Source organism: Rhynchophorus ferrugineus, unplaced genomic scaffold, assembly GCF_030347505.1.
Source record: "Rhynchophorus ferrugineus isolate W39M unplaced genomic scaffold, kcgeb_rfMv2 rfM7, whole genome shotgun sequence".
NCBI lineage: Eukaryota > Metazoa > Arthropoda > Insecta > Coleoptera > Curculionidae > Rhynchophorus > Rhynchophorus ferrugineus.
Window position 1 is genome coordinate 11,199,252 of NW_027472586.1, and position 11,273 is coordinate 11,210,524.

Genomic DNA, 11,273 nt, shown 5'->3' on the forward strand with positions numbered 1-11,273 from the left:
GATGGAGCTGAATAAGGGGAATAGGGCGTTCGTGAAACGACCATGAAGTTTGAATTACAAATGTCCCGAAACATCACCTCTGAGTCGATTACCGCGCCAAGAATATGATGAATAAGTTTATTTATTACAATTTGCTCGACCGTCCCCCATATTTTCCTCATTTAGTTCCCTGACTTGAAGACGCTTGTTCCTAAGCGTTGGGCATTTAATGAAGTTGAGAGGGTGGTAATTTTACACACTTCCAAACTCTCACCAGCAGAACCGAGTACTGACGGTGGAGAAACGCGCCAAATGAGACTAGATCATGTAGACAAACAAAATAATTCTTTTATTATTCAGACCGAGTACTTTTCACGTTGTCATCGTATATGCAAAACAAATTATAGTAATACAATAGAGTTTCTTACAGATGTTATAATATAATTTATTAATATGTATACATTATATTCTCGAAAATAAATGTTACATCGATATTATTAATTAATAAAAAATCCCCACGATTGTAACGGTCAGAAGTTTCAGAGAAATGAACAATACCCAGCTAACCTTGGGTCTTAACCTCTTCAAGAGCGTTAATTTAACGAGAAACTAAACGGTTATGTTTACTTAACCCGTTGTTTTGTCACACGTTCATCAAAACTCGGTAAACTACATTATTCTGTTGGTATATCGTACAAAAACCTGACCATAACAACGAGTGTTTATCTCCACGTCTACGTTACGAACAAACAACGTTAAATCAAGTATAATTCGCAAATATACACCGAATTTGTGTATAAAACGAACGTTGGTTTCGTTTTTCAACAACATATCGATCATGAGAGGTTTGCTGTTAGTCGTGCTGGTAGCTCTGCTCCATAATTTTACTCAAGCATCACCGGGATGTGAAGATTGGACCTTATGCACTCGAGTAAGGTGTGCAGCGCCACCTGAGAAATGCCCCGAGGGTGAATATCTGGTGTGGGATAGCTGTGGATGTTGTCAGAGTTGCAGGTAATGCTTGATTATTAATAAGAGATTGTTTTATGATGTTTTTACAACTTTTGCAGTAAGCAACCCAAAACTGGACCTTGTGGAACCTGTGGAACAGACGTAGTGTGCAAGGAACAGTACCCCATCTGCAGAGAGGGTCAAATTACCACCATAGATTATTGTGGTTGTTGCAAAGTTTGTAAGGATACTTTAGGTGAGTTCAAATGCCATGATATTATAATAAAAAATGTGTTCTGGGCTATTCTGGTTTAGCCAATTTAGAATCTATTTTTTTCATCAGATGTTTATTTATATTTTAAGAGATCCCAAAAAGGTAGTGTTTTTCACGAGTTCTTCTTTATCAAGGCAATCATACACTATTAAAACAGTTTTGTAGAGACTATAAACAAATGGCAGTCACACGAGACAAGATCTGGGCTATCAGGCGTTTTTATATCTTGACTGAATGTTTGAAAAAACGTCGTAACTTGTCTTAACTTGAACTTATTTACATTGTATAGTGAAATTTCGATTATATTTTATGGTTTTACAGATGAAGGTGCTAGATGTGGCGGCAAGGACTTTGCTGTTTGCAAGTACGGACTTAAGTGTATCCGGAAGAAATGCAGACGCGAAGAATGATCATCTTCCCTGATTTGTCCCAAGCATTTATTGTTTTGCTAATATTATAAAAAATAATAAAATGTGTATATAACTTGCATTAATTGTTTTAATGCTATAATTTTCTAGAAACAGTTTTTAAGAAATACTAAAAAGATACGCTATGTTATGGGTGACTTGGGGACTTGTTCTTGCGACGTATCGATTAATTAGATGGTACTGCAATCGCTTTTTTTGTGAAAGCATGTTTTTCTATGTCTATAAAATAGGTGATTCCTCGATCTGTGGCGCTTTTTATACCGGGATGTACAGAAAGCTTTGAAATGAGATATCGTTTTTCTAACAAGAATGCATTTTTATTTCAAAAACGGATGAATTAAGTTGAAAATCCCAAACTATCTATATTTGGCCTGAAACTGATGAATGTTTTGTGTGTTTGTGTGGGTGTGAGTGTTAGCAAAGCTCCAGTGAAGACTTCAAGGTTACGAATATTATCTGTTTCTACCTACCATCTACATAATTATCATATAAAGCAGTTTCTATCAGCAAATAGGTGATGGTAGCGAAAATAGAATAGTGTAAAGTTATATTGAACGTATTTTTTCGTAAAACATTTCTATCTTTAACCAATAATAAACAACATTTTGTTGGCCTATATAAAGAATATTTGTTAGGGTGTCATCAAAAAAGCTAATTATTTCTTTAAGGGGTTTATTTAAATGCAAATAATATATACGCTAGTAGAATTAAATCCATATGTTTTTTAGTTAGCCCTAGCCCTCAAAAGATGCCTGTATAAATTTGACAGCTGTCGGATCATTAGTTTGTGAATTATAGCATTTTGAGTGAAGCATTTTTGTTATTGTGAAAAAAATGGATAAAAAGGAATTTCGCGTGTTAATAAAATATTGCTTTTTGAAGGTAAAAAATACAGTTAAAGCAAAAACGGCTTGATGCCGAGTTTCCGGACACTGCCCCAGGAAAATAAACCATCAAGGATTGGTATGCTAAGTTTAGACGTGGTGAAATGAGCACCGAAGATAGTGAACGCAGTGGACGCCAAAAAGAGTTTGTTACCGACGAAAACATTGAAAAAATCCACAAAATGACTTTGAATGACCGTTTGAATGAACTAACTTTGCTAAAAAAATGTGTTTTACTATGGTAGGCCAGGAACTTTTCAATTGACAATATGAGGGTAACAAGCCATTAAAATTAAAATTGTAAAACCACCTATTGAGTTATATATACTTTTATGACATTTTTAACGTATTATCAGTGGAGAGAAGTATCTAAAAATCGAAGAAACTGAATGTCCTGTGTTCTTCGTATTAATATTTTGAGTTTTTCGATCTTCTTAAATATCGATAATTATATGTTATTCGATATATCGTTATATCACTACTTTCTATATTTCGTATCGATATTTTAAGTTATTTCGATATCGATAAATATCGATAATTTTGGCTGACTATATATAGATTATTATAGTTTATTTGATACATTTTACACCATTACTTTCGATATTGCGTTTCTATATTTTGATTTTTTTCGATACTTATAAATATCGATATTTTCGGTCGTCTACATATCGATAATTATCGGTTATTCAATATATCGTTACATCACTACTTTCGATATTTCGTATCGATATTATGAGTTTATTCGATAGTTTCAGGCGACTATATATAGATTATTATTGTTTATTTGATATATTCTACACCACTACTTTCGATATTTCGTATCTATATTTTGATTTTTTCGATATTTGCAAATATCTGTATTTTCGGGCGTCTATACATTGATAATTATCAGTTATTCAATATATTGTTACATCAGTACTTTCGATATTTCTTATCGATATTATGAGTTTATTCGATATTAAAGTAGTAAATCTAAATATCGATAATTTTAGATGTCGATGTATGAATTAGTATCTGATATATCGTTGCCTTACTAAATAGTACCGACTCGTCGCCTTAACCATTACGCAATCAAAAAAAAAAAATACCCCAAAGAATGTCAAAACTGTCAAAACTAATCCCACAATGACAAGACCCCAAAAAAAATTAGTAAATTTAAAAAATTGCAATAACATTCTCTGTATACCCGCGACCTCGTGCTGTTCGACAAATTTAAATTTGCCGTAAATTACCTAAACCTATTCGTCAGTAATAATGGTAATTTCGATTACCTAACATTTGTTGTTATTATCTGACTTGACGTAGAAAAAAACTCGTTAAAACAACCACCTTATCGTGTCCCATATCTAAAAATAATTGAGCAAAATATTGCTTCCAAGTTACGAATACATAAATAAATAAATTGGATATAATATCGTTAATAACACCCGCCCATTTCATCTTCATCAAGTCACATTAATTTTATCGCTTTGCGGTAGTTCTCGCGCGACGTTTTAAATCGCATCCGTTAACGGTATTTTATCTACCTTTTTTACTGAAGAGAAAACTGAGAGATTCTTTAAGTACAATAAGTGAATAACACCATTAATAAGTGCTAAAAACTGATAAAATAAATCTTCTTTTGTCATTTTTCCTTTTTCAGACATTCTGACATTCCTTTAACAATATTATAAGGGGTAAAATGACGCAAAATAGTTTTTTTGAAATTTTTGGCCTATGTGAGCCTTGGATTCGTACTTTTTTTGTAGGCTTCAGTAACCTCCGAGTTGTTTTTCTTCTGTAAATAGTTACATTTTTCACGATTTTCATAATTATACAGTACGACAGTTATAATTGTAATAAGAATAATAGAGCTGTTTTGTCTGGAAACATCAATGCCAACAATTTAAACAGTATTCAGAATTTTATTTTTCTAGACCTGTGTTCAAGGTCATTGAGTTAGATCAAAGTTTTTTCCATTGTGACACTACAAAGCACAAAATTCTATTTGTTCTTATAAAACGTTTAAAATGTTTCGTTAGAAAGTGCGATATTCATTGGATATACACCTTTTTAGAACCCAAAGCTTCAGTTAAAATATTGTTCATTGTACCTAGTGAAATATTTCAGTCAAGTAATATCTTATTTTTGGATTTTTCCTGATGAATTTTGGCGTTGGTTGGTGCAGTTTTTCCTAGGATTTACTATTACTTGGTTTACAGCGGATTACAGCAATTTTTCATTGTTAGAAATTAACTATATGTCAATTTAAAATGATTTAAAATAGTGATTACAAGGGAGTTCTCTTCGAAAGACAAATCTGTTCAGTTTTAGTGGTGAACCTCGTGTATTTTGTATTGTGTAACTACAGCTATTAAATTTGGATACAAGTCTACATGAAAAAGTAATGACGCAATGTTTGCTCTTGCCCTTTCATCCGACCAAGAAAAAAAAAAGAATAAAGTTGTCTCAGTCTATGTAAACGAAAAAACTATTCTTGACTATGCGCCTATTCAGTTTATTAAAAATTAAGAAGATTTTAAGAACAAACTGAGTAAAAAAGTAGTTATTTATTATTTACCGTTTACGACTCTTTTGAGGTTTTCCGCCCATAAGGGCCTCTCCAAATACCGGCTTTTTTCCGGCAATAAATAATGAAAAACATATGCCTTTAAGTGGATCAGAGGAAAAGATTTACATCTCCCAATAATATCGTTTCCCATTTTTCCCCCTCGCCGTATTTCTCCACCGACGTGGCGTATACTCCTCCAGACTATCAAATCAGATTGAATTTTTACGACCTCGTCTGTTGAATATTTCGTTATGGGAGCTCAATATACTCGGTTTTGTTGTCATGAAATAGTAAATATTGTGAGACTATTGTTTTGTTCATTTCTAGCGTTGAAAGAATATTGTTTGAAAAGATAATGACACTGTTAATTGGTTTACTAGAACATCCTTAAGCTGATATATAAGTCGGTATCTGTTATTCACTGTTGTTTATTATAATTTTAAGCTATGTTAGTGTTATGCCATTTAAAATAGAATAAATCTTTTATTAAAAGATGTATTCTGAAAATGTAGCAAAAGCCTTATAGCAACGGTAAGTTATATTTGTTGAAAATTATAAGAACTAAAAGTATTAATGTAAATAACTCAAACTCTAATAAACTAACCTACCTGTTAATTTCGTTTTCATTACATTCGATATTACTCTACATAAAACAATAGTTTTCAGTGTATTCAGTGTTTCAACATTGTATTGTATTTTCATCTGAAGAAATCTGCTGCAGAAGCTCATGAAACACTTTTAGAAACTCATGGTAATTCTGCGTTGTTATATTCAATGGCAAAACTGTGAAGGATACACTGTTTTAGTTCGAATGGGAAGTTTGGCCGCATCCAGCATACTCATCAGACAGAACCAAACCAAAGTAGCAACAGCAGCATCAGAAAGATGGGAAAAATTGTAGAAAATAACAAAACATGATCAGAATATGCAAGAAGTAATAGCACCATTACGTAATAGCTCTAGTGGACAACTATGATGAGAAAAATCCATATCAAGAAGCAACTGTTCGATAATTTTGAAAGCAAGTCTTAGGAAGAGTTAACTAACTGTAAGAGATGGACAATTTTGTCAAAAAATTTAAAAAATGAGATTGGTAAGTTAATAAATTACCATACTGACTTCGTAAGTGACAATTCGTTGAGGCAATTCATAAGAAATACATGGAGATTTGGTTTAAGCCTTATCATAGTTCCACTGAGCTTGATTTAAATTACTGTAAAGGTGAAACCCTTACAATAATAAATTATTAAAAAGAACCACTAGTATTGAATCAATGTAATACTAACAGGACAGATATTTACATTTTTTAATATATATTTATAAATAGAAAATTAATCATTAACAGTTAAAATACACATTATTTTTATTTCCCTGGGGTAATGTCTTGGGACCAGTGTCTTATATACCCCTGCAAAACAAACAATGCTAGAAATATTTGCCGATGTTGCAGTAATCATGGCAAAAGAAATATATCTGCTAAGGCTGTAGAAAAAGCACAAGTAGCAGTCAATAATATCTACAAATGGATTAGAGACTGGAAAATACAGTTAAATAGCTCCAAATCTGTCCATGTTAATTTTGAGTTGCGGCGAAATGACAAAAACTCAATCCTATTACTTGATAGATGTCCGATTCCTCAAGCAGAATCAGCTATATACCTCGGCATCTATCTCGATGGTAGGTTAAATTATAAACATCATGTTAGATAAAAAGCACAGCAGATTAGACTCAAAGTTAAGAAACTGTACTGGTTAGTCGGAAGATACTCTTAACTTGATCTAAAATTGAAGAGATTGGTTTGTCAGTCAATCATAAAGTGAATTTGGGCCTATAGGGTGCAAATATTGGGTAGTACGAAAACATCAAACCAATTAGTAATCCATCGCACCCAAAACAAAGTTCGAGGATTCATTATCAATGCTTACTGTGAAGTGATTTAAGATTTCGTCTTAAAACATGAAATAAGGTTGCTAAATCACAGAAATGTGGAAGCAACACAGTTACTGGACAACACGTCGGAAACCACAAGAACTTGTACAGTATATAAGCGTATTCTTAATTTTAGTAGTAGTAATAGTTTTATTTTAATTTGGGAATATGTTACATACTGATGTATTAATCCAGCACTCTCCTTGCTTGTCCATTAATGCAAGTAAAACAGAATACTACTAATAAAAGTAACTTGTAAATTAAGATTGTACTAAGCATATCTAATATAAGATGTAATAAAAAAAATTATCCCCATTTATATATAGCCAGGAAAAATGTAGATGCAGATATATCTGGAAAACATTTGAAACCGTCAGTAATCCGCAATAAATCAATCGATCGAAACAAAGGACTCTCAAGTGGTTTGTCACACGAAAACATTAAACTACAACGACCAAAAAAAAAACACGGAAAAAACAACATTTGCAGCAAATGTCAAAAGCCATTAAGTATTTTTAAGAGGATAAAAGATGTTTAATGGGCTTTTGATGGCTGTTTTATTCCACTGTTAATAGACCTTCAATTGTCATAGTCCCCGAAAAGGTTTTATGTTGATTTAATTTGTTTTTCTCTCAGAATAAATTTTTCTTTAATAAAAACGTAATAAAAATTTGGTTACGATTTTTATTTACAAGTCTTTTAAAATTGACGTCCGTGTCAAGAATGATTAAAAGCTATGGAAATTCACACCAAATTGTGGGAAATATTGATTTTTTATCTATTTTAAAATTTCCTTTTTACCAACGAGGGTTGATCTGGGTGGACCTGCTGTTCAACGTGGGCTCCGAACCACGGTCCTCGGCAATAAGCCTACCAAACAAAATATAAATTTTTCAGAACAAAGTCCTGAGAAGTATTGTGGGAGCACCCAAATACTACAGGACTGAATCCTACATAGAGACCCTCAGATACCCACAGTTAGTGAAGAAATCAAGAGAATTGGAAGGGAGTGTGAGGAAAGACTCCATTCTCATGAGAATATTGAAGTATTGGAGCTTTTGGATACCACCAGAACAGGACACAGATTCAAAAGAATCAAACCATCTGATCTTGTGTAGTGTTGTCTAGTGAGGTGGATATAATAAAAATACAAACTACTAGTATAAACATTATTTCACCAGAGACTGAGATAGGGCCGATGGGTCCTCCTAGTTATATATCTAGAACAATTACATGACTTATTATATTTACTTATTTTCTTAATTTCTTGTGACCTTATAGCCTCAACTGCTACCGAACTCTACTTAATTACAGGAAAGAATGCTTGGAGTAACTTCGGATCGATAACCATACCAGTCCAACATCAGCCTCCTTTATTTTCTTGTTAATTTATTTGATTCCGATTAATTGAAAGAATTAAAAATTATAAACAGTCTGATGATCTCCTCGGAATATTACAGAACGCTTTTATGAAATGTGGAGGATTTAGAAGGAACAAAAACTATTTTATTTTATGGAAACGAGTGTTGACTGTTGAAAGCATAAAACGATATTGAGATACTTATCTGTATATGTCTAGACGTCTCATCCATCACATCATTAAGTGAAACATAAATACTCAGTCGATATAACATATGCATACCTACGAAAACTCTTTCTAACCAGATTAAACTAGTCGTGTGGCCAATATCTCTGGTACTCAAGGAATAGTCTGAGACTCAGTGTTACCTTGACGGTCATATGAATTGAATTAATAAAAACACATGATGCTACAATGCAGAAAAACAAGCAGACTAACAGTATCCACCATAATTTTACTGACGCTGGTTGTAAACAGTGTAACTGCTTCCCCATGCGGTATATGTGGCGTCGACATTATCTGTAAGAGCAAGTACCCGGTCTGTTCCAGTAACCAAGTGGTGACTTTGGATATTTGTGGGTGTTGCTTGGTTTGTAAAAGTATTTTAGGTAAGCGTTTTGTTAAATTGCTATGTTTACTATGAAAACTGGTTCTTTGTAACTATATAATTGATCATTTTTGCGAAACGACGATTATTTAACAGTTTAGGACGTATGAGTCATTTCGTATTTGAAGCTGAGAATTTTAACCGTCCTCATCAGTTCTATTTTCTTATAAACCTCCTTCTACTATATAGGTTTGAATGCTGTTAATGACGAACAAACTTCATTGTATCATATTCAAGCATTGAAAGTAAACAAAGATCTGAATGTTAATGGTTATCTAAAATATTATGCCAATGAATTTAATATAAATATCAGATTTGACATGACACTTTCTTAAAAAATATTGGAAAATGATCTGAAAAACCCGCTCAATTTGGCATAATTGTTTGAATTTGCTAGTTAAAAACATTGAACAAATGTTGTATTGCCAACAGAATTTCATGCATTCTACATTATGATAATACAGATTTTCGCAAAAACTTTACAAACGTCGTCGAATAAGCACTGTATTTACCTGACATAGTTTTGTCGACTCCTTTTTATTTACACAATTCAAATTATTACTTCCAGATATTCGATTTTTGGCTAGAGAACATAAAACCTTTCCTCTGTAAAGTTCATAATATTGTATTTCCTCGATGTGATGTCTCTTGTTGTTTCATGTAAAGTGTCCAAGAGTTATTACCATTTATGTTCTCCATCTTTTTGTATCATGATTAAATCCTTTTCTTTACCCAACATGCACTGAGTTGATAGTTTTCAATCAAGAGTTTGGAATTTAACATACTAGCTATGACGACTTTTGTCATATTGTCACAAAACATTTAGTCGCAAGTTCTGTAAATGACATCCAAGCCTAATTTTCCTTTGTACTCATTGTTGATCTGAAGTTGGAATCTAGCTTCATTTTACGAATATCTCAAAACATCCCTTCTTTCAGTTTAGATTCTTATAAATGAGAAAATAAACTGTTTCATTAAGCCCAGCTTATGGGTAGTGATGATGGAAGAACAATTTGAGGTTCACTATTGTTACATGTTTCTTACCGGGCGCCAAAGTTTTTCAATTTTATTTTTGTTTTTAAACTACTGTCGATACCTTCTTGTTATCCTACACGGAAAACATTGAAAGTAATTCTTTTTGTATTAACGAAGAAGTGTAATTAGACTTTCGTAAAATTATATTACGATTTTTGTAAGTTGTCTTAATATGGGTTGACTGGACAGCAGACAACGAGTGATAAATATTCTTATTTGCATGAATACGTATTTTTAAGTCGTTTTTGATAGTGAAGTATTAAAATATAAGATTTTTTTTTATCTTTTTTATTATTTTTATGGGGATTAGTGACACCAAACACCCCATTAAGTAAAAATCAGTGATATATGATATAATAATTGATATTGTATGATAGATTGATACTACTTGACAATATGGCCATCGTCTTGTAGGGAATTTCTCAATTTGTGGGGAATCTCATGTTGATTTTGGGATTGGAATTATACGGGGAAAATAATTCATTCGTATTATTTGAAGATAAAATTGATGGTGAATGGAACTGGTCTAATGTGTTTCGCCTTCTTCCCAAACATAAACATTGTGGGGTCTTTACTGCCAATACTACCGTTTCCAAAGGCATCGATTCAGCGAAAATCTAGTGTCCTAAACAATTTAAAAACAGAGAACAGCAATCGACTAAATATAGAAACTGTTGTGTCATGTACAGATATACATGTGTAGTGTTTAAAGGTGACAAGGGAAGGGATTAATAAATTGACGGGTATCAAGTATCATATTATGAACGGATGAAAAATAAATATTACTTAAATCGTTTGGGCTTGTTCCCTATATTAAAATAATTTTGAGGGGAATTTGTGGGGAGGGGCGTTTCTCGACAAATGTTTCTCACCAATTTGGGGAATTTAATTAGGTTTACTGGGAAATTTGATACATTGGCATTGGCAATATTGATAATCCAACATTTTTACGCAACTATCATAACCATAACTAATTAACGAAATTACGTTTCAGGAAAAGGAGAAACCTGTTCCTCAACAGTGGAGACCGATTTCATATGCAAAGTCGGCTTGGAGTGCATAAATGGTAAATGCGCGAAGCCAAAATAGTCCCCGTTATCAGGCTGCAAACGTTCTAATTACGCCTCATTAACGGACAAGAATTATTGTGTTTTGGGCGGAATGTATTGCGCATTAAGCGATGATAATATCGTTTAACAGATATTGTTTTTCTTTAACGGCCAATATATAATTTTATAGCGAACGTATGTAGTGTTTTTTTTTCATTTAACCCCA

At 32.7% G+C, this 11,273-nt stretch overlaps 2 protein-coding genes and 1 long non-coding RNA gene across 4 annotated transcripts in view; 2 read left to right on the plus strand and 1 right to left on the minus strand.

The window, feature by feature from the left end:
• Positions 1 to 11,273, minus strand: part of LOC143199628 (diuretic hormone receptor) — a 131,735-nt gene that overhangs the window by 21,414 nt on the left and 99,048 nt on the right. The gene's annotated exons all lie outside the window — the stretch shown is intronic.
• On the plus strand, positions 624 to 1,691 carry LOC143199636 (uncharacterized). The gene is made up of 3 exons (XM_076409583.1): positions 624 to 993; positions 1,050 to 1,186; positions 1,526 to 1,691. The coding sequence occupies exons 1-3, from the start codon at positions 818 to 820 to the stop codon at positions 1,612 to 1,614; spliced, it is 402 nt and encodes a 133-aa protein (XP_076265698.1). The 5' UTR covers positions 624 to 817; the 3' UTR covers positions 1,615 to 1,691.
• Positions 8,702 to 11,241, plus strand: LOC143199639 (uncharacterized). Its single transcript, XR_013006512.1, has 2 exons — positions 8,702 to 8,964; positions 10,993 to 11,241. It is a non-coding gene; the product is annotated as an uncharacterized LOC143199639 (long non-coding RNA).

Coding starts and splice junctions, on each gene's coding strand:
- LOC143199636 (XM_076409583.1), top strand. CDS start 818: ATGAGAGGTTTGCTGTTAGTCGTGCTGGTAGCTCTGCTCCATAATTTT. Junction 994..1,049: donor GGATGTTGTCAGAGTTGCAG/GTAATGCTTGAT, acceptor CAACTTTTGCAG/TAAGCAACCCAAAACTGGAC. Junction 1,187..1,525: donor AGTTTGTAAGGATACTTTAG/GTGAGTTCAAAT, acceptor ATGGTTTTACAG/ATGAAGGTGCTAGATGTGGC.